We start from the raw sequence: 24,118 nt of genomic DNA on the forward strand, positions 1-24,118 counted from the left end.
AAAAGAGGAAGGAAACTATGCGAACACTAATAAATTAAAAACTTAACAATTCAGTCTACGTAAACGATAAAAATCGAATGTAGCTGATTTGCTGCTTATGTTCACATAATGTTCCTTTATCTGCTTGTAGCCCTTGAAAGAGGACAAATTAATACGAAAAACTGAGTTTTTCAACCTCAGTTCTGATCAATGGTAATGCTCAAATAGTGGTATGGTATCTGATTTTTGAGCACAGTTTAAAAAAATTAAAACCCGTAGGAGAATACTGGTAATTTTTTGTAGAATTCGACCGCTTATCACTTTTCGAGAAAAGCTGTGAACGGATTAAGTTTTCTTTTTAGTTTCGCCTATTTAATTTAATATTTTGCTTCTTTGTGGAATCTTGAAACCGAAAGAGTCAATTTTTTTTTAATTGTGAGGTGGAAAGTGTGGTGTCACCGCCAGACACCACACTTGCTAGGTGGTAGCCTTTTAAATCGGCCGCGGTCCGTAGTATACGTCGGTAGTATACGTCGGACCCGCGTGTCGCCACTATCAGTGATTGCAGACCGAGCGCCGCCACACGGCAGGTCTAGAGAGACTTCCTAGCACTCGCCCCAGTTGTACAGCCGACTATGCTAGCGATGGTTCACTGACAAATTACGCTCTCATTTGCCGAGACGATAGTTAGCATAGCCTTCAGCTACGTCATTTGCTACGACCTAGCAAGGCGCCATTATCATTTGCTATTTATCTTGTGATGCATGTACCATCGGACCGATGTTTACCAATTATGGATTAAAGTTAAGTATTCCAGAAGCTACGTATTTCTTTTACTAGACTCAACTCCTTTAACTATTCCAGACCTCACGCCAGCCTGCGTGAGCTTAAACGCGTGCCTTTCGGCTATCTCATAGTGGCTTGGCTGTCTTGCCAAGTCACAACAGAAAGTGCCTTCTCTTGAGAGTCAATGTGGTCATTGTCCTTGCCGTGTACATCGCTGTCTGCCGTTGAGCGCATCAGGCAGGTGTCCCACCGTGCCAGGCGTCGTTCCTTGCGATGTCTCCGCGATATTTGTTTGCGCGTCTGCGCCTCCATATCCTAATGAGGATTATGTGATGGTTAGCTGGCGTTCATTATGTCATTTCCATTTTCTTTTACAAATTATTGTTTACATAACGTTGCTCAAATCAGGTTAGGTACTACCATCTTCATACTCAACAATTTCGGATATGTCATAGACTCCAAAATCCACTACATCGGAAGTCATGTTTCCAAATTTGTATTCTTCGCATCGTTAATGTGCTTTCAGTTTCTAGCAGTTCGATGAGGAGTTTCACTTGCACCATCTCCTTCAGTTGTCCATATGACAGGCTTATCTATTGCTGTGCAATTAAGTAGTTAAAACGTGAATATTTGTCTACGGTTTTGACATGCACATTTAATAAATTTATAAGCTGTTCCTTCTCTGTTTTTCTCCTTCGACACTTATTTTATTCTTTACAGCGTTAAGACGGGAGACGTTGTATCGTATTTGTAGTTCCAGCTGAGTGAAGTCCGTAATTGGCGCTCGGGACGTCTCATCGCAAATTTTCGCTCGAGTAATCTTCAGTAGTGGAGTACCATATGAGTCCTCTTTGTGAGTAATGATGCATAAATTCAGTATCTTTCTTTGGAGTCAACAGACTTCACTGCGCATAAATCGCCTTAAAGCGTAACTGTAGTACAGTAGTACACATCGAAACATACATAGACACCTGCTGCCTACCATCTGCTAAACACCATACACTGATGAGCCAAATCATAATGACCACCTGCTTAATAGGTTATTGGTCCGTCTTTGAAACGAAGTACATCACTGATTCTACATATCAGGGATCCAACAGTTTGTTGCTAGGTTTGCGGAGGTACGTGGCATTAAACGTGTCCGCACAGGTCAAGTAATTCGCGTAAATAACTCTGATTTGCGAGCACGATGATAACGTACGCTAACGACCCAGATGCTTTACATACAATATACATCAGGCGAATTTGGTGACCGAGACATAGTCTGAGTTCACTATAATGCTCCTCAAACCACTGTACACGGTTATGGCTCCGAAGCATGGACAATTACACTCGTGAAAGACGACATCACCGTCAGGGAAGATATTAAGTATCAAGGGATGCAGGTGGTTCGCAGTTGTCAGAATGTCTTCAGTTACCACCACAGGTCCCATGCAAGCGCAGTAATATGTCTCCATAGCATACTACCGCTTCCACCAGCCTACGTCCGTCGCGCGCTGCACGTTTCGAGCCGCCGTTCACCTCACTGGCGTTTGTGGAGACGACCATTGACCTAGCGTAGCAAAAATGCAATTCACTCTCTGGGCCGACAGGTTTGCATTGATCGACGGTCGAATCCCCAAAGTCCTGTACTTACTACAGTCGTAACTAACGATGCCGTTGGGTCAACATGTGAACACGTAGGGGTGGTCTGCTGCGGAGCTCCATGTTAAACAATGTACGATGATCGGTGTGCTCCGAAACACTTGTTCGTGCAGTAGTCTTGTGGTCTTTCGGCAGAGATGTCATAGATCACCTCTGTATTACTTTGCAGAGCAGACAAGACTTCGAACCTCACGTTCTGTGAAGAGTCATGAACGTCCAGCCATTAGCGCCTAGTGCTACTTTCACCAGGACTTTGGGGATTCGACCGTCGATCAATGCAAACCTGTCGGCCCAGAGAGTGAATTGCATTTTTGCTACGCTAGGTCAATGGTCGTCTCCACAAACGCCAGTGAGGTGAACGGCGGGTCGAAACGTGCAGTGCGCGACGGACGTAGGCTGGTGGAAGCAGTAGTATGCTATGGAGACATATTACTGCGCTTGCTCTCTCCTAGATGCTCACAACAGTAGCACGTGAACATTCTACCAGCTTCGCCATTTTCAAGATACTCGTTCACAGGCTCTGTGTAATAATAATCTGCCCTTTGTCAAAGTCGCTTATCCCAATGGGTTTCCCCATTTGCAGCCGATATCTTCGTTAGGGTGATCCCCCGCCCGTGTCTGCTCCGCTTACATACTTTTGTTACCGCGGTACATTCTCGCAACGCCACCAGGCGGCATCTATCATCACGATGGGCAGTGGTCATGTTTTGGTTGATCTGTGTAAGAGATTATCACGAAACACAGGACGGAATTAGCTAGTATGCTCGCAAATGCAGATGCGCGCTTGTGCAAAGTTGAACACAAAAGTGTATCGTGTGGAGGCAGATATACCGAGGACAAAAACGCTCGTTATCTGAATCTCGAGGGTGCCTTCAGTTGTGGATATCAGTGTAGGATTCGCTTTAAAATGACAAATCTTATCTGCTAAAAGATGGAACTCACCTGTTCGCGGGCCAGACAGTCGTTGTTTCCGTAGTACAAGGCGACAGGCGCAGTGGCGGCGGACAGCCGGTAGTCCGGAGGGACGCGGCTGCCGTAGCGCTCGCGGTTCGCCGTTGGCCCGAAGTCGAACTGCCGGAAGTGGCCTGCAACACCAACGCCACGCGTCGCATTCCGTCGTATTTGTACTCACGGTCTGAGGTGTGGGGTTGCCCTGTTATTCTGTTATTCTGCGCAACGGATTAATCTGAAATGTACCCTTTACCCTGTGACTCCTGCAAGATGCAATTTCCACCCCCAAACTACTACAGAAGTTAGACAGACGCTCCTAACGTTCTAAAGAGAAATGCCTGAAAAACTTTCAGCAATAAATATCTTCTGGAGTCGTCCGCTGTAAGGAAATGACACAAAAATTTACAAAATTTCTTACGTAACTAGTGGGATACTTGGGTACTGGAGTAGTGCTAGTTAGTGTAAGAAAAACATGAAACTAACAAAAGTTATTATTTATTTTGCAAAAATTCTGAGAAATCACAATGGCACTTTTAGTTATGAACTGAACAAGTTATATCCTGGTTCTTTTCGGAATGTGAAGTTACCTCTCAAGGATAGGATTCGCTAATGAAATTTCTATACAAAGTTTAAGATGGTTGTTGACTTGGCAGAATGGCTGAGAGGCGCACCTGCTCAACATGAATAATTATCCTTTAGAATGTTGCTAGGTATGGTCGAGGCTGTCGCGTATGAAATGCAGTGAAGTGTACTGTTGTGGAGGAAAAATGGGGCTCACAATAGCTGTAGCGCACAATACCGTAAGCTGTGATGACTGCTGTCTGCGCCGCTCGCTGCTGACAAATAAGATAACTCTCGTTCTATCTGGATTGACCTTCGCCAATCAAACTCTCCCTATGCCTTGACATGATTCCTATTCGCCCCTAGTCTAACTATTGTCATGGTACACCAGTCAGATAACCAGTCCACCGCGATGCCACTCAAAATTCGCTCGCAGGCATTTAACTATAACTCTGTCCGTTCACACCGCACAATAAGTGTGTCGGCCAACACAGTGAGCCGGCCGGAGTGGCCGTGCGGTTCTAGGCGCTACAGTCTGGAACCGAGCGACCGCTACAGTCGCAGGTTCGAATCCTGCCTCGGGCATGGACGTGTGTGATGTTCTTAGGTTAGTTAGGTTTGAGTAGTTCTAAGTTCTATGCAACTGATGACCTCAGAAGTTAAGTCGCATAGTGCTCAGAGCCATTTGAACCAACACAGTGAACAACGCTTAATCGCAAGGACTCAATATAGAGTAGCGCTTCGATTTGCTCTCGACAGAGGTGCTCTCCCAGTGAAGTACTGAGGAGGGACTTGTTCCTCGCTCCAAGAGCGACAATGGAACGTCGCCTCTCCACGCCAGACGTTAAGAGTCGTGTGAAGTTAGCACCCCTTTTTCGAGAAATATACATTTTTTTCACAGTTCTTGATAGATGTAGCATAGTTCTAGAGTTCTTTGTACAAAATTTCAATAGTTCTGCAGAATTTAGCGACCAAAACAACAATACTCGAAAAAATTTTCATATCGAAAATGTTCTTTGGCAGTTTCCGCAAAATGTAAATAAGTACAAGAGTTCTGAGCACAGTTCTGAACAGAGCTCCAAGAGTTCTTTCGAAAATCCCAGTAACATTTTTTTGTGCAGCTAATAGTTTACGAGATAATTGCATTTTAATGAGAAAATCTTTTAACTTACTGTGAAGTTGGCACCCTTTTTTTCAGAAATATATATTTTTTTCAGAGTTCTTGATAGATATGGCATAGTTCTAGAGTTCTTTGTACAAAATTTCAATAGTTCTGCAGAATTTAGCGAAGAAAACAACAATATTCGAAAAATTTTTCTATCGAAAATATTTTTTGTCAATTTTCGCAAAAATTAAACTTGTACAACAGTTCTGAGGACAGTTCTGAACAGAACCCCAAGAGCTCTATCGAAAATCCCAACAACATTTTTCTATGGCGATAATGGTTTGAGATAAATTGATTTAATATGGGACACACTTTCTTTACGGAAAATATAAATATATTCGTACAACAGTTCTGATGACAGTTCTGGACACCACTTGAAGAGTTCTATCGAAAATCCTAGTGAAATTTTTTTGTGCAGGTAATAGTTTAAGAGGTAATTGCAACTTAATTAAGAATTCCATAAGAGCTCCTGCTGTGAAGTTGGCACCCTTTTTTTTCACAAATGTATACTTTTTTCAGATTTCTTGATAGATATGCCATAGTTCTAGAGTTCTTTGTACAAAATTTCAATAGTTCTGCAGAATTTAGCGACGAAAACAATATTCGAAAAAATTTTCGTATCGAAAACATTCTTCGTCAATCTTCGCAAATTCTAAATAAATACAACAGTTCTGAGCACAGGTCTGAACAGAACTCCAAGAGTTCTATCGAAAACCCAAGTAACATTTTTTTGTGCAGCTAATAGTTTACGAGATAATTGCAATTTAAGGAGAAATTCTTTTCACTTACTGTGAAGTTGGCACCCTTTTTTTCACAAATGTATACTTTTTTCAGATTTCTTGGTGGGTATGCCATAGTTCCAGAGTTCTTTGTACAAAATTTCAATAGTTCTGCAGAATTTGGCGAGGATAACAATATTCGAAAAAATTTTCGTATCGAAAACATACTTCGTCAATTTTCGCAAATTGTAAATAAGTACAACAGTTCTGATCACAGTTCTGAACAGAACTCCAAGAGTTCTATCGAAAACCCAAGTAACATTTTTTTGTGCAGCTTATAGTTTACGAGATAATTGCAATTTAAGAAGAAAATCTTTTCACTTACTGTGAAGTTGGCACCCTTTTTTTCAGAAATGTATATTTCTTTCTCAGTTCTTGACAGGTATGCCATAGTTCTAGAGTTGTTTGTACAAAATTTGAATAGTTCTGCAGAGTGTAACGAAGAAAACAACAATACTCGAAAAAAATTTCGTATAGCAAACATTGGTTATTAATTTTCGCAAAAAGTAAATTCGGACAACAGTTCTGAGGGCAGTTCTGAAGAGAACCCCAATAGTTCTATCGAATATCCTAATTACAATTTTTTGTGCAGCTAACACGTTACGAGATAATTGCAATTTAAGGAGGGAACCTCTTCACTTACTGTAAAGTTGGAATCCTTTTCTTCAGAAATATATATTTTTTCAGAGTTCTTGATAGAAATGTCATAGTTCTAGAGTTGTTTGTACAAAATTTGAATAGTCCTGCAGAATTTAGCGAAAAAAAAACAATACTCCAAAAATTTTTCGTATCGAATACATTCTTTGTCAATTTTCGCAAAAAGTAAATTCGTACAACAGTTCTGAACAGAACACCAAGAGCTCTATCGAAAATCCTAATAATATCTTTTTGTGGCGATGATAGTTTATACGGTAACTGCTTTGATGTTAGACCCACTTTCTCCACAGAAAAAGTAAATTCGTTCAACAGTTTTGATGAACAGTTCTGGTTAACACCTCAAGACTTCTATCGATAATCATAACAACATTTTTTGTGGTTATAATAGTTTGTATGGTAATTGATTAATTGTGGGGCACACTTACTCAAAAAAAAAATTATGTCTGTCTTATGCTCTGATGCCAGCTCTGGGTAGCATTGTAAGAGTTCTATCGAAAATACTAGTAACATATTCTGTGCAGGTAATTGTTTACGTAGTAACTGCCTTTATTAAGGAATGCTTATGAGCATTTCCCGTGAAGTTTGAACCCCTTTTACGATAAATATAAATTTTTTTCACAGTTCTTGATATATATGCAATACTTCTAGATTTCCCTGCTCAAAACACGAATGTTCTACAGAATTTCGGGAAGAAAACAATAACTCGGCAAAATTTTGGTATGGTAAAAAATTATTTGTCAGTTTGGAAAAAATAAATTTGTATAACAGTTCTGTTGGCAGTTCTGGATAGCACCGGAAGAGTTGCATTGAAAATGATAAGAACATTTTTGTGGCGATAATAGTTTATACAATATTTGTTTTAATCTGATACTCACTTTATCTAATATAGCAAAATTCGTAGAATAGTTCTGATGACAGTTCTGAATATCACCCACAGAGTTCTACCAAAAACTATAATAACATTATTTGTGACGATGACATTATATGAGATAATTAATGTGGGACTCACTTTTGTCATGTAACAGTAATAAATTCGTACAAAAGATCTGATGGCATTTCTTAATACGACCCTAAGAGTTCTACCGACAACTGTAATAACATTTTTTGTGGGGATAACAGTTAATGAGATAATAGCATTTTCGAGAGACCCACTTGGTCTACATTATAATAAATTGGCACAACCCTTTTGCTGACAGTTCTGGATAGCACCGAAAGAGTTCTTTTAAAAACCCTCATAACATTTTTATGGTGCCAGTAGATTATGAAATAGATTGTGTGTTCACTCTGCAGTGGGTGTGCGCCGATGTGAAACTTACTGGCAGATAAAAACTGTGTGCCGGACCGGGTCTCTAACCCCAGGCTGTGACGAAAGAATATCGTCACAGTATCCTTTCGTCCAAGAGTGCTTCTGCAATTTTCGTAGGACAACTTCTACGAAATTGGGAACGCAGGAGATGAGGTATTGCTGGAAGTACAGCTATGAGGACGATCGTAAATTCTCACTTTTATTTTGGAAAACCGAAAATCGAAAACCCGGATGTATATTCTACTAAATACAAAAAGTCTAAATGTTCAACACTATACAAATGCCAGTACGCCTTCTTAAGACTGACTGTAGCAACTGTAGGTGGAAGCGTGGGATGTGCACGCTTAGATGATTCAAGGAGAGAAGGCTCGTCAGTGCAAAACAAACAGATGGCTGAGAGAGCAGATACATTCACACGCGCCACTAACCAGATGGTGTCACACCTGTCGAGAATCGCACCAGAGGTACAATGAGCTGTGGTGGAGTGCTGTTGGCGTGGTTACTATGCAACTTACTTGATGGGCATCAATACACAATTATATTAATGTACAATACTTGAGAAACAATGTCATTCACACACTCCGAGTTCCTTATCACTCAGTACTAGACTAAATTACCGGCCTAGTGATAAGCAGCCTATGTACCTCACCGACTACACATCTTCGTGTTATAAGAAAAAAAGAGAAAAATACCAAGGGACACAAAATATGAATCCGGATAAACCGGAAATCCGGATTACTGAGGACCAAATAAACGAGGTTCTTATTTACAAATTTCGAACTTATTATTAACTTTAATACTGTATCCCCTCAACATTATAACACCTCTATCAGTCATGTATTGAATTAGGATTTAAACATACTACTTAGTTCGTTTGTACGATATATTCAGTAAATATACTTACATTTCTATACATTGTAAAGACTTTTAACTCTCGCTGTAGTGTAACTCATCAAACTTCCACACTTCCTTTCTAACTAGAACAAATGTTTGCAACAATATTAACGACAGCAATTTCAAATTTATTCGTTACACACAGCACATGTTTTTATGTATCCTAGCGGCTGGTGATGTTGCCACATAACTTTCATCCATGAGGGTCCTGGGCATATTTTTAGCTGTTAGTGGGTCCTGGATATCATGAGAGCTCAAAACAATTACTGTTTTACGTAATAAAATTCATCTGGTTCTTCCTGATTCTAAAAATATACACTTCATGTGTGCCTTTCAATGTTGTATGATTCAGTATCGACGCTAATGCTCTTTTGATGAGATATGAGCCGATTGCTCGTTTTTATCCACTGTGCCCTTTCGAATTTCATTTCAGCGATTAATTTATTTGTTTATCAACGTAGTAAGTAGTACAAAGCTAATCCAGAATGTAAACTGCACTTAAATTCTGTTTGAACTGTTTAATACTCAGTGTCCGCTGTCTGAACGTCAAATTTCAGATTAATACACTGCGCCTGGTTGCGTTATTTTATAGGAATTTTATTATTGTAAGTGGGAAGTACTAGATAATGTTGAAGAAATCCAAAGCATATTGTTCGAAGAGCATAATATTATTCGAAATTTACCTGTACCAATAGGTGCAGCCAAAGCAGCATTTGTGATGCTGTAATTACCTCATAGATAACGATATTTGTCTATTGTAGTTTTGTATTCCAATCAGAATTTTGAGAGCATCAAAGCCTCATTTCAGCGTGAGAGAGGGGTAAAATCAATAGATGACATTGAATTGAAAGCCTTCATCAGTCTCTTGTTTTTAATTGTTGTTAACAAAAGTAACAGATAAAGCCTGGAAGATCTGTGTGGAACTGATGGTGATGGCATTGAAAAATTTCACCTTCCAAATGAACATAAAACGTTTCAAATTTATTCTGGAGAGCCTTAGATTTAACAGTCGCGCTATTCGTGATGAAAGGAGACAATTAGACAAGCTAATAGCTATTCGGGAAATATTTACTGCGTTTGTAGGCAACTACCACAAATCTTACACCCTTGGAGAAAATGTTACAGTAGACAAGAAGCTGGAAGGATTCTGTGGAAGGTACAGTTTTTGCCAATATGTATCAATCAAAACAAACGAGTATGGATTCTTAAGTGTGGATTCTTAAGTATTTTACCTGTACAATTTGGAAATATACGCTGTGTTGCAACCAGAAGGATTTACCAACTGAGCAATAAACATTTTGATGTTGTTCTGTGACTGTGTAAACCTATATATCAGTCAGGTCGAAATGTGAAAGCGGACAACTGGTTTACTAGTACTGGAATGATAATAGAGCTATGAAGGGAGAATTTTTCTTTTGTTGGCATGATGAAGAAAGACAAGCGTGGAGATTTCTCTAGAAATTGCTATCAGCCTTTTTTGGCTTCCACAAGACTGAACCCTAGTTTCCTCCGTACCTAAAAAGGGGAAGTGAGTGATCCAGGCATCACGTTTGCATGAAGATAATTCGATAGATGCTGACATTGTAGATAAACGGAAGCCATCCACCGTAAATTTTAAAATAGCGTTAAGTGTGGTATTTTCACAGCGGATAAGCCGAATGCTTTGTACAACGCTGCAAGAAATGTGCGCCGCTGGTCAATGGTTGTATTTTTGTAATGATCAGTACAGTTGGAATCTATGCACAAGTGATTTATTGTGGCAACAGTAAGAACTGTATCAGAAGGAAAGGGTTCCTGAATCAGCTTTGTTATACAATGTTGTTTTCTTCGCTAAATTCTGCATAACTATTGAAATTTTGTACAGAGAACTCTAGAACTATGACTTATCTATCAAGAACACTGAAAAATATATATATTTCTGAAAAAAAGGGTGCCAGCTGGACAGTAGGAGCTCTTATGGGGTTCTTAATTAAGTTCCAATTACCTCTTAAACTATTACCTGCACTAAAAAATTATACTAGGAATTTCGATAGAACTCTTCACGTGGTGTCCAGAACTGTCATCAGAACTGTTGTACGAATATATTTATATTTTCTGTAGAGAAAGTGTGTCCCACATTAAATCAATTTATCACAAACTATTATCGCCATAGAAAAATATTATTACGATTTTCGATAGAGCTCTTGGGGCTCTGTTCGGAACTGTCCTCAGAACTGTTGTACAAGTTTAATTTTTGCGAAAATTGACAAAAAATGTTTTCGATAGAAAATTTTTTCGAGTATTGTTGTTTTCTTCGCTAATTTCTGCAGAACTATTGAAATTTTGTACAAAGAACTCTAGAACTATGGCATACCTGTCAAGAACTGTGAAAGAAATATACATTTCTGAAAAAAAGGGTGCCAACTTCACAGTAAGTGAAAAGATTTTCTCCTTAAATTGCAATTATCTCGTAAACTATTAGCTGCACAAAAAAATGTTACTTGGGTTTTCGATAGAACTCTTGGAGTTCTGTTCAGACCTGTGCTCAGAACTGTTGTACTTATTTACAATTTGCGAAGACTGACGAAGAATGTTTTCGATACGAAAATTTTTTCGAATATTGTTTTCGTCGGTAAATTCTGCAGAACTATTGAAATTTTGTACAAAGAACTCTAGAACTATGGCATATCTATCAAGAAATCTGAAAAAAGTATACATTTGTGAAAAAAAGGGTGCCAACTTCACAGTAAGTGAAAAGATTTTCTCCTTAAATTGCAATTATCTCGTAAACTATTAGCTGCACAAAAAAATGTTACTTGGGTTTTCGATAGAACTCTAGGAGTTCTGTTCAGAACTGTGCTCAGAACTGTTGTACTTATTTACAATTTGCGAAAATTGACGAAGAATGTTTTCGATACGAAAATTTTTTCGAATATTGTTTTCGTCGCTAAATTCTGCAGAACTATTGAAATTTTGTACAAAGAACTCTAGAACTATGGCATATCTATCAAGAAATCTGAAAAAAGTATACATTTGTGAAAACAAGGGTGCCAACTTCACAGTAAGTGAAAAGATTTTCTCCTTAAATTGCAATTATCTCGTAAACTATAAGCTGCACAAAAAAATGTTACTTGGGTTTTCGATAGAACTCTTGGAGTTCTGTTCAGACCTGTGCTCAGAACTGTTGTACTTATTTACAATTTGCGAAGATTGACGAAGAATGTTTTCGATACGAAAATTTTTTCGAATATTGTTTTCGTCGGTAAATTCTGCAGAACTATTGAAATTTTGTACAAAGAACTCTAGAACTATGGCATATCTATCAAGAAATCTGAAAAAAGTATACATTTGTGAAAAAAAGGGTGCCAACTTCACAGTAAGTGAAAAGATTTTCTCCTTAAATTGCAATTATCTCGTAAACTATTAGCTGCACAAAAAAATGTTACTTGGGTTTTCGATAGAACTCTAGGAGTTCTGTTCAGAACTGTGCTCAGAACTGTTGTACTTATTTACAATTTGCGAAAATTGACGAAGAATGTTTTCGATACGAAAATTTTTTCGAATATTGTTTTCGTCGGTAAATTCTGCAGAACTATTGAAATTTTGTACAAAGAACTCTAGAACTATGGCATATCTATCAAGAAATCTGAAAAAAGTATACCTTTGTGAAAAAAAGGGTGCCAACTTCACAGTAAGTGAAAAGATTTTCTCTTAAATTGCAATTATCTCGTAAACTATTAGCTGCACAAAAAAATGTTACTTGGATTTTCGAAAGAACTCTTGGAGCTCTGTTCAGAACTGTGCTCAGAACTCTTGTACTTATTTACATTTTGCGGAAATTGTCAGAGAATGTTTTCGATACGAAAATTTTTTCGAGTATTGTTGTTTTCTTCGTTACATTTTGCAGAACTATTGAAATTTTGTACAAAGAACTCTAGAACTATGGCACATCTAACAAGAACTGTGAAAAAAATGTATATTTCTCGAAAAAGGGGTGCTAACTTCACACGACTGACGTTAAGGGGTATATCTTTTGATGTCTTCCATTATTCCTTCAGCTCAAGGCGTCAGAAATATCGTCTGCCAATCAGCATTGCTCTTCTAAAACGGGAGAATGACGTTTCGTTTAAGGCGACCAATCCGGAAACTTGTAGCTTTGGCGTTTGGCGTTTGCTGTCTCCCTGTGAAAATCTCTGAAACTGCGTGCTATGTGTAAGGAATGTGTAGGCTGGCCGCTAGCACACAATGTAGCGGAATTTGATTTTAAGCCAAACACGGGGTTGTTCCCCCCTTTCACTCGTGCCCACGCTGTCCGCTACATGGGGAGTCAGCGGCCGACATAGGCTGGGTCGTCCTCTGAAGGGACCGGCGTCCCGTTGTGCGGTTACTATCCCGAACTAAAAGCTTCTGTGACCGTCCTGTCTGGAATGTATGTGTGTACGCCAGCCTTGAGTATTTCAACCACAGTGCACTTATTTCTTAACTGCATATCGTTTACATGAATTCATACAACATTGACTTTATCTTATCGAGTTTGGGTTCGAATGAAGCGTCTTGATGCGCAGAATATGATTGTGAAGGCGGAATACGTAAGCAATGAAGATCAGGAGACCATGATGTCTTACAACGGCTGATGCCAAGTTGCTACCAAAATTAACACGGTAGTTACCAAGCCTTCCACCAACGTGTGCAGGCGTGATCATGGGGAAAGGGCGGGACGTGGGGGATGGAAGATGCGGAGAAAGCTACATGGACACATGTGTGAATAAAACCGCATAGTGTCCCTCTAAGACCACCCAGTTCGGCCTCGGTGCACCTGCGCACCTTTGCTGATCACTTTAAAAATGTATCTGTACAGAAACAGCCAGTCACCGATTACTTGACGCCGGTGTGAGAGGCAATCACTTCGACACCCCTGAGATGAGTGGCGCTGTCTCTCTGAACTGCGCGCCTGCTGACCGCATGTGAAATGCAAGGTGTGTCGAAAGCGATGCCTGTCACACCGGCGCCTGGTACTCAGTAACTGATTGTCTCTGTAATTATATCCTGGGTGATCGGAAAATCCCATTACAAACTTATAGGACTTGCAGAAGGGAGTGAGTACATAATATACTGAGTAGGACCCCATGTCCAGAAACGTACCGTTTCTGCGCTACAGCCTTTTGAAAACTTGTTTGCTAGGTAGGTTTGCAACAGGGTAGTCATTGGGGGGGGGGGGGGGGGGGTGGCTGCTTACGTCGTATTCGCCAATGTCACTTGACGTCCATCCTTCCTCTCTCACCTGGTTTGAGCCTCAATGACGTGTCTGAGTGTTAGTCTGAGTGTTAGAGCAACATGGTTGAGTACATCTTTGCAGAATGTACCGACATGACCCTTCTGACTACGGGAGCTCGCGACAATTGAAGAGTTGCTCTACGCTGAGCGAGAAATTGGCGATAAATACAAGCTAAATGTCTGTGCCGTAGAGTACTCTGCTTGGAATCGAGCTGCGAAGCCGTCCGTACCTGACGACTCACTTGTTTTCAACTCTCTCAGTTGCTTCTCTGTGCCAGATATGCCAATTACTATGTTCTCCAGAAGGAAGTCTGTGCGACGGTCAAACGACGGTATGTTTGTGCCATCCTCTTGCGTGAATGATTTCATAAACGCTATATTTAAAACTTCAATTTTCCTTTTGCTGTCTTCTATTGCCACACCAGACTAGCTGAAGAGGGGCTGAGCAGAATCCTTCGATCCACTTGGCGATTTTACATAGGACCACAATTTGCTCGTGTGCTCGGCAAGACCTTTTGCTAAGGGATGACGTGGAAGTTGTTGTATGCTTCCTATTTCGATCTTTTTACAGATACAAGAATTTCTATCAGCTTTTGCTTGTCGTCAATTGCGCGTTCTTTCTTTAACCGAAAGTGCAACCGTCCCTGCTTCATCTGCATTTTCAGCATTCTGTCACTAAACCAGGGTGAGTCTTTTCCATTCTTAATCTACTTATTCGGCATATACTTCTCCAGAGTGTGATTTACAGTCCGTTCGAACTTAGTGTGATTTATAACCCGTTTAAACTAGACCGATAATTCGCCTACGTTCGTCATATTGAAACTAAATGATGTACATTCATTGTGTAAGTGGGATACCAACAATTGCCTATCTAATCTTTCTAGCAAAAATAGTTTCCTAGCTTTCTAGGTGGATTTATAAACTTCAGTAACCACCGTCACTTTGATGACATTATGATTACTAATCCCTGTCTGACACTGTCGATAAGATCAGGCCTGTTTGCATCTGCTAAGTCCAAAATATTTAATTTGCATGCAGGCTGTCGAACTAGCTGTTCAAGACAGTTTTTGAAAAACGTGTTCAGAACTACTACACAGCCGCCCGGAATTAGCCGAGCGGTCTAAGGCGCTGCAGTCGTGGACTGTGCGGCTGGTCCCGGCGGAGGTTCGCGTCCTCCCTCGGGCATGGGTGTGTGCGTTCGTCCTTAGGATAATTTAGGTTAAGTAGTATGTAAGCCTAGGGACTGATGACCTTAGCAGTTAAGTCCCATAATATTTCACACACATTTGAGCATTTATTTAACTACTACACAAGACTGTCCATTACATACAATGAAGCCATAGACGTCCCAGTCTATACTTTGTATGTAAAGGCGCCTCCAACTAATTCTGTATGATCTGGGTATTTCCGTGCAACTGAGCGTAGACTTTATATGAAGTATTTTAAAACTGTCACCATGGAATCGGATGGCCAGTAAAAAAAAAACCCTAATTAATTTTGAGTTCATAAAGATTTGTTACATGCGTCCTTAGTCCGACTCAATTTCAACCTCAACATACACAATATTTTTGTCGATAGCGATCAACACTCTGCTCTCCTATGGCATCTAATCAGTTTTTTCTATATCAATCCATACTTCGCTTAATATTTCTGAGCTTTCTTTTGGGTTTCACCCATCTCTCGGATCCGAGAGTAATTTGAGCTTGAACTCCCCTGGTGGGCAGTCAATTCAGTCAACACTTTATTATAAATATAATAGTTTCCTATTAAGATTTTGACTTTCAACGTGTTTTTTCTTTGACCACTGTCTGATTTCAGTCTCTGTGTATCAGATATCGAGAGTTCATCAGAGGACCTCATATTACAACCGAACATAAAAAACGCACATGTGCAATTCATAAGAACTCTGATAGCCCCCAGAAGACACTGAGCGCACACTGGACTTCTTTTCAGTCCTGTTCGGCGCTCCATGATACGCCAAACATTAGAGTTCCCGATAACTAGTAAACTCCTGTACCCATGTCCCAGCTGAGACCCTGCTAAAGGAGTGACCACCTGTTCACTCACAGGGTGAATGGGCGATGACCAGATGGCCCGACTCCACGTTGACTCTCCCCCTAAAGCGACGCATCTACATCTACAGGGATACTCTGCAAATCACACTTAAGTGCCTGGCAGAGGGTTCATTGAACCACCTTCATGATGTTGTTGTTGTTGTGGTCCTGAGACTGGTTTGATGCAGCTCTCCATATTACTCTATCCTGGGCAAGGTTCTTCATCTCCCAGTACCTACTGCAACCTACATCCTTTTGAATCTGCTTAGTGTATTCATCTCTTGGCCTCCCTCTACGATTTTTACCCTCCACGCTGCCCTCCAATACTAAATTGGCGATCCCTTGATGCCTCAGAACATGTCATACCAACCGATCCCTTCTTCTAGTCAAGTTGTGCCACAAACTTCTCTTCTCCCCAATTCTATTCAATACCTCCTCATTAGTTATGTGATCTACCCATCTAATCTTCAGCATTCTTCTGTAGCACCACATTTCGAAAGCTTCTATACTCTTCTTGTCCAAACTATTTATCATCAATATTTCACTTCCATACATGGCTACACTCCATACAAATACTTTCAGAAACGACTTCCTGACACTTAAATCAATATTCGTTGTTAACAAATTTCTCTTCTTCAGAAACGCTGTATCATTTCCTTGACTCTAACCCCTATTTCATGATAGTAAAACTCGTGCTGCTCTTAGCTGAACTTTCTTGATGTACGCCGTTAATCCTACCCGGTAAGGGTCCCAGACTGCGCAACAGTGCTCCAAAAGACCACGGACAAGCGTAATGCAGGCAATCTCTTTAACAGATATATCACATTTTCTAAGTGTTCTGCGAATAAAACCTAGTCTTTAGTTTGCCTTCCCCACAACATTTTCTATATGTTCTTTCCCATTTCAAATGATTCGTAAGTGTAGTTCCTAGATGTACAATTGAATTTATGCCCTTTAGATTAGACTGATCTATCGTGTAATCGAAGTTTAACAGATTCCTTTTGACACTCCTGTGGATGTCCTCACACTTTTCAATATTTAGGGTCAATTGCAATTTTCGCACTATTCAGATATCTTTTCTAAATAATTTTGCAATTTCTTTTGATCTTCTTTTTTTGATGAGTTTACTAAGCGATAAAAGACAGAATCATCTGCGAACAATTTAAGAAGGCTGCTTAGATTGTCTCCTAGTAGTTTATATAGATAAGGAACAGCAGAGGGCCTATAACAGTACCTTGGGGAACGCCAGAAATCATTACTGTTTTACTCGATGACTTTCCGTCAGTTACTACGAACTGTGACCTCCGACAGGAAATCACGTATCCAGTCACATAACTGGTGTCCAGTCACATAACTGAGACGATATTCGATAAGCACGCAATTTATCTACAAGCCGCTTGTGTGGTACAGTGTCAAAAGCCTTCTGGAAACCTTTAAATACGGAATCAATTTGGAGTCGCTTGTCAATAGCACTAAATTCTTCGTGTGTGTTGAGAGCTAGTTGTGTTTCACAAGAACGATGTTTTCTAAATCCGTATTGACTGTGTGTCAATAGACCGTTGTATTCGAGGTAATTCATAATGTTCGAATATAATACACGTTCAAGAATTCTGCTACATATCGACGTTAATGATATCGGCCTGTAATTTAGTGGATAACTCCTACTACCTTTTTGAATATTGGTGTGAAATGTGCAACTTTTCAGTCTTTGGATACGGATCTTCCGTCGAGCGAGCGGTTGTATGTGACTCTTAAGTATGGAGTTATTGGATCAGCATACTCTGAAAGGAATCTCATTGGTGCACTGTGTGGACCAGAAGACTCGCCACTATTGAGTGGTTTAATTTGGTACACTACTCCGTGGATTCTACTTCTAAGGTACTGATTTTGGCAGCTGATGTTGATTCGAATTCTTGAATATTTACTTCGTCTTCTTCGGTGAAGGAATTTCGAAATCCTGTGTTTAATGACTCTGCTTTCGCAATACTGTCGTCGAAAGTATTTCCATCGCTATCGCGCAGAGAAGGCATTGACTTTGTCTTGCCGCTAATATACTTTACAAACGACCAGAATCTCTCTGTATTTTCTGCCAGGTTTCGAGATAAAGTTTCATCGTCGAAACTGTTATAACCATGCCGCATTGATGTCCGCCCTAAATTTCAAGCTTCTGCAAAGAGATCTACAATATTAGAGATTTTGCGTTCGTTTAAATTTGGCATGCTTTTTTCGTTGCCTGTTTTGTGTACCAAAAGGGATCAGCTCCGTAGTTTGTTAATTTATCTGGTATAAATCTCTCAATTACTGTCGTCACTATTTCTTTTAATACAAGCCACATCTGGTCTATACTTACGTTGTTAACTTGGTAGGAGTGAAGTTTGTCTCTCAGGAAGGCGGCAAGTGAATTTTTATTCTCTCAGGAAGGCGTCAAGTGAATTTTTTTCTCTGCTTTTTTGAATAGGTATATTTCTCGTTTATTTTTGGAGGATTTGAGGGTTACAATATTCAATCTCGCTGGGACAACCCTATGTTCACTAATCCCTGTACCTGTTTTCTTGCTCGCTATTAGCTCAGATTATTTGTTGCTAAGAGATCAAATGTGTTTTCACAACTGTTTACTATTCGTGAGGGCTCATGAAGTAACTACTCGAAATAATGTTTATAAAATGCGTTTAGCACAATTTCAGATGATGTTTTATGCGTACTTTCGTATTTAGACACGTATTTTGACTAACATATGGAGGGTAAACTGAAGTACCACCAACTAGAATTGTATGAGTCGGATATGGGTTTGAAATTAATTTCATTTTCTTTGAATTTCTGAGCACCTGTATCACCTGAGTCGGGAGGTCGGTAAAAGGATCCGATTACAACACCACTGGCCATTAAAACTGCTACCCCACGAAGATGACGTGCTACAGACGCGAAATTTAACCGACAGGAAGAAGTTGCTGTGATATGCAAATAATTAGCTTTTCAGAGCATTCACACAAGGTTGGCGCCGGTGGCGACACATACAACGTGCTGACATGAGGAAATTTTCCAACCGATTTCTCATACACAAACAGCAGTTGACCGGCGTTGCCTGGTGAAACGTTGTTGTGATGCCTCGTGTAAGGAGGAGAAATGCATACCATCACGTTTCCGACTTTGAAAAGGTCGGATTGTAGCCTATCGCGATAGCGGTTTATCGTATCGCGCAATTACTGCTCGCGTTGGTCGAGATCCAATGACTGTTAGCAGAATATGAAATCGGTGGGTTCAGGAGGGTAATACGGAACGCCGTGCTGTATCCCAACGGCCTCGTATCACTAGCAGTCGAGAAGACAGGCATCTTATCCGCATGGCTGTAACGGATCGGTCAGCCACGTCTCGATCCCTGTGTCAACAGATGGGGACGTTTGCAAGACAAAAACCAACTGCACGAACAGTTCGACGACGTTTGCAGCAGCATGGACTATCAGCTCGAAGACCATGGCTGCGGTTACCCTTGACGCCGAATCACAGACAGGAGCGCCTGCGATCGTGTACTCAACGACGAACCTGGGTGCACGAATGGCAAAACGTCATTTTTTTAGATGAATCCAGGTTCTGTTTACAGCATCATGATGGTCGCATCCGTGTTTGGCGACATGACGGTGAACGCACATTGGAAGCGTGTATCGTCATCGCCATATTGGCATATCACCCGGTGCGATGGTATGGGGTGCCATTCGTTACACGTCTCGGTCACCTCTTGTTCGCACTGACGGCACTTTGAACCGTGGACGTTACATTTCAGATGTGTTACGACCCGTGGCTCCACCCTTCATTCGATCCCTGCGAAACCCTACATTCCAGCAGGATAATGTACGACCGCATGTTGCAGATCCTGTACGGGCCTTTCTGGATACAGAAAATGTTCGACTGCTGCCCTGGCCAGCATATTCTCCAGATCTCTCACCAATTGAAAACGTCTGGTCAATAGTGGCCGAGCAACTGGTTCGTCACAATACGCCAGTCACTACTCTTGTAGTGGTATCGTGTTGAAGCTGCATGGGCAGCTGTACCTGTACACGCCATCCAAGCTCTGTTTGACTCAATGCCTAGGCGTATCAAGCCGTTATTACGGCCAGAGGTGGTTGTTCTGGGTACTGATTTCTCAGGATCTATGCACCCAAATTGCATGAAAATGTAATCACATGTCAGTTCTAGTACAATATATTTGTAGAAGAATACCCGTTTCTCATCTGCATTTTTTTCTTGGTGTAGCAATTTTAATGGCCAGTAGTGTATTATATTCCGATTGCCAAGAATGACCTCTGCCCATACTAGCTCACACTAACTGCCTGCTTCAGTTTCGCTACAAGATAAACTACTTCTAACAGCAGCAACCACGCTAGCGCCAACTTTGTTTATCCTATCCTTCCTGAACACCGTTGGGTTATTTGCAAAATTCTCGCTGAACTTACCTCCGGCTTTAGCCAGCTGTCTGTGCCTGTAACGGTTTGAACGTCAACGCCTTCTATTAGAGCTTGGAGCTCTGGTACTTTCCCAACACAGCTACGACAGTTTACAACTGTTGTACCGATGGATCCTGTGTATACATTCTTCCTGTGTTCGACCTGCATCCTGTGAGACTGAAGCCCTTCTTGTGTTTCCCCGAGACACTCTAACCTAAATAACCGCCCAGTCCACGCCCTTCGTACCCGTGTAGCTGCCTCCTGCGTGACGTGGACTTCTGACTTATTCAGCAGAGCCCGAAACCCAACCACCGTACGGCGCAAGTCGAGGAGTCTGCAGCCTACAAGGACGCAGAACCGTCTGAGCCTCTGATTCAGACCCTTCACCCAGCTCTGTACCAGAGGCCCGTAATCGGTCCTATCGACTATGCTGGAAATGGTGAACTCTGCTTTCATTTCACAAGCAAGACTGGCAGCCTTTATAACTTCTGTTACCCGCTCGAAACCAGAAAGAATCTCTTTCGATAAAAAGCGACACACATCATTGGTACCGACGTGAGCCATCACCTGCAGTTTTTTTTGAAAAATGGTTCAAATGGCTCTAAGCACTATGGGACTTACCATTTGAGGTCATTAGTCCCCCTAGACTTAGAACTACTTAAACCTAACTATCCTAAGAACATCACACGCATCCATGCCCGAGACAGGATTCGAACCTGCACCATAGCAGCACCGCGGTTCCGGACTGAAGCGCCTAGAACCGTTCGGCCAGTTTTTTTTCCACCTTGTGCTCGTCATGATATTCGGAATGACCCGTTCCACGTCTGGAATGACTCCACCCAGTGTGCACATGGAGTGTACATTGGCTGTCTCCCCTTCTTGGCATCCATGGCCTTAGGGGCGTCATTACGCGCCTAACGTTGGAGCTCCCAACTATCAACTATCCCGCCCTCTGTGATTGCCCGGATTTTGCAGGCTGAGAGGTTTCCTCTGAAACAGGACAACCGACTGCACCTGCCTGAGGGACAGTGTCAGCTACAGACAGCACCTGGAACCTGTTTGTCAGACTAACGGGGGAGGCCTTACGTGCGGCCCGCTGGGAAGTCTTCCGCCGCCTGCCAAGCAAATATATTACAACTTTCCACCCACCACGCAGTGAGAGCAGTTCCCCCATGTTTGGTACACTGCAAGGTGCCCCTGCAGCAAAGCCAATGCACGAAACAAAACCTGAGATGTCCCATACAATGCACCAGACTCTCCACCACCATTACACTCTGAGGTAGAGGCCTCGAGACGGCTGACTACAGCCAAAAGCGTCTTCAGATGTTCATGAGCTGGAGCCAGCTCTTCCTGCATCTGCATCCACCAGGCATAAATCCTATGTTAGAACTAATAACATAAGAATTAACTAAAAAAGCACGCAGACAGAGCCAAAATTTAACCGAGTCTCTCCTGGTGTCTCCGTGACGGAGGCCGGTGCCTTTCTGAGCTGTGCAGCTGGCCAATCAAAACATGAGAGCGGGAACTGCGTTACAGATTGCGTGAATCTACACTCTACAGTAACTAAAACGCGAGATTACATCTCTTCACTACAAAACCAGGCAAATAATTTAAGAATTAAATTACGAAAGCACACAGAAAAAGCTAAATATGTGACTTTCTACCCTCCTAATGTGGCACCAATGGCAGTTAGATCCTGTTTTAAGTAAATGTTCAGTCCCCCATTAACGTAGGCAATATGTCCTTTTTATATGCTCAAATTATCATCAGATGCACGCAAAACATTAAATTTCGATTCGGGGAAGGAACAAAATGATTTCAAAAGTAGTTGTAATACTATTCGTAATTCATAAACGAAAACTTGTAACTGTCATAAGTTATGAAAAAGCTTTTCCCTGACTTGGTTTGAGTTAAATCTGTGCTGACGGCACTGAGAACTAATTCAGCCTAAGTTAATATACTGAAGAATATATATGCCGCAGAACTAGGAACCAATTAAATTTAGGTCATGGGTTAGTATCTTTTTATCACTGACTTATTCTGAATCATTTACTGAATAGTGAAGCATTGACACGACTGCTCGAAAAGCATGAGCATTGGTACTGGTCCAGGGAGTGCGAGCAAGCTTTTGAACAGATCAAGCAAGCTCTTTGCAATGCAAAGTTATTATACCATCCAGACATGAGTTAGGATTTTCCCTCTCAACAGCTGCATCAAATATTTTTCTAGCATTGTATCTGTTTCACATACGTCCAATCAATAGTAAATAAACCATTCGTACAATCGGTTTCAAAAGAAGTATTCTAACTAGTTGTGGCAGATCGTACTTCACCAACGAGTTAGAAGCTTTTGCTGTAATGATAGCTTTCAAAAGATTTCACTGTAACATATACAGCCATCATACAAATGTGTATGTGACCACCAAGCCCACAGTTTTTTATTACATTGCATATTATTGCATGCAAGCCTATCAAGGTTGTTGCTAGATGCAAAAGAGTACAGTTTTAACACAATACATGTCAGGGGCCAACATAATGTAGTGGCAAAAAAAATGTTCAAATGTGTGTGAAATCTTATGGGACTTAAGTGCTAAGATCATCAGTCCCTAAGCTTACACACTACTAAACCTAAATTCTCTTAAGGACAAACACACACACACACCTATGCCCGAGGGAGGACTCGAACCTCCGCCGGAACCAGCCGCACAGTCCATGACTGCAGCGCCCTAGACCGTTCGGCTAATCCCGCGCGGCCTGTAGTGGCAGATGCCCCACCTAGGCTGCGTGAAGAACTAGGAGACATGATCGTGAATGTGATAGTCAACTATATTTATTGACGGATGAGTCAAATACGAATTGCTTCTTGGATCTACGCAAAACTATGGCACAGATGCTGGCTGAAAGTGGAACAGCATTTACTAAATGATCCATCTGAGAAGTTAAGCACTCATTATAAGATCCGCACTGGCGTGTTATTCAACAAGAGACATCCTGAGTTCAAGGCCTAGTGTGTTTGCATACCTGCTGAGGCAGCAAATAAATTCATATGGCATGCTCATTGTGCCTGGGGTCATTTTGGAGAGATCATGTGTGCAAAACAGATTAAAATTAATGACTAAAGATAGATGATGCAGTAATTATTTACAATTCATCTGCTTTGCCAGAAGACAAGACCTCCATATACATGTAGGAAGTGTGAACTGCATCGTATCCTATCTACAAAAGAGTTACACATAGTGACTTCTAGCATCTGTGGATCCCTATCAGACGCAAAACAGGATCGAGGTATTGGTACTGTTATGACTTTTTTCTATATATATTACACTGTATGAAACACGTACTGTTGTAAGTGAGCCTATCATGAGAAGGAATTCTTTCAGATAATGGCATTACTTTCACGGGTGATAAATGGAAAGATTTTCTGCCAGAAACTTACATTAAGCATACATTAATATCTAACTACCAACTTGAAGCTACTCCTGCAGAGCGTGTTTTTAGGGACCTAAATAAGTATATGATACCCTACTGCAATCACAAACACAATACATTTTACCAGTGTTTAGGAACATTTGAGGAAGGAATGGATGATTTTCCCCATACTTCCTCGGACTGAACTCCTAGGGAACTTATGCTAAACTAACCTGAATCTAA

General features: G+C 41.0%; 1 protein-coding gene across 1 annotated transcript in view; it reads right to left on the reverse strand.

The window, feature by feature from the left end:
• Window positions 1-24,118, reverse strand: part of LOC124805682 (lipase 3-like) — a 90,207-nt gene that overhangs the window by 10,364 nt on the left and 55,725 nt on the right. Inside the window, exon 7 of the mRNA XM_047266250.1 lies at window positions 3,352-3,494. Coding sequence (XP_047122206.1) covers window positions 3,352-3,494 — 143 coding nt within the window. The remainder of the gene's footprint in view (window positions 1-3,351; window positions 3,495-24,118) is intronic.

Source organism: Schistocerca piceifrons, chromosome 7 (genome assembly GCF_021461385.2).
Source record: "Schistocerca piceifrons isolate TAMUIC-IGC-003096 chromosome 7, iqSchPice1.1, whole genome shotgun sequence".
Lineage (NCBI taxonomy): Eukaryota > Metazoa > Arthropoda > Insecta > Orthoptera > Acrididae > Schistocerca > Schistocerca piceifrons.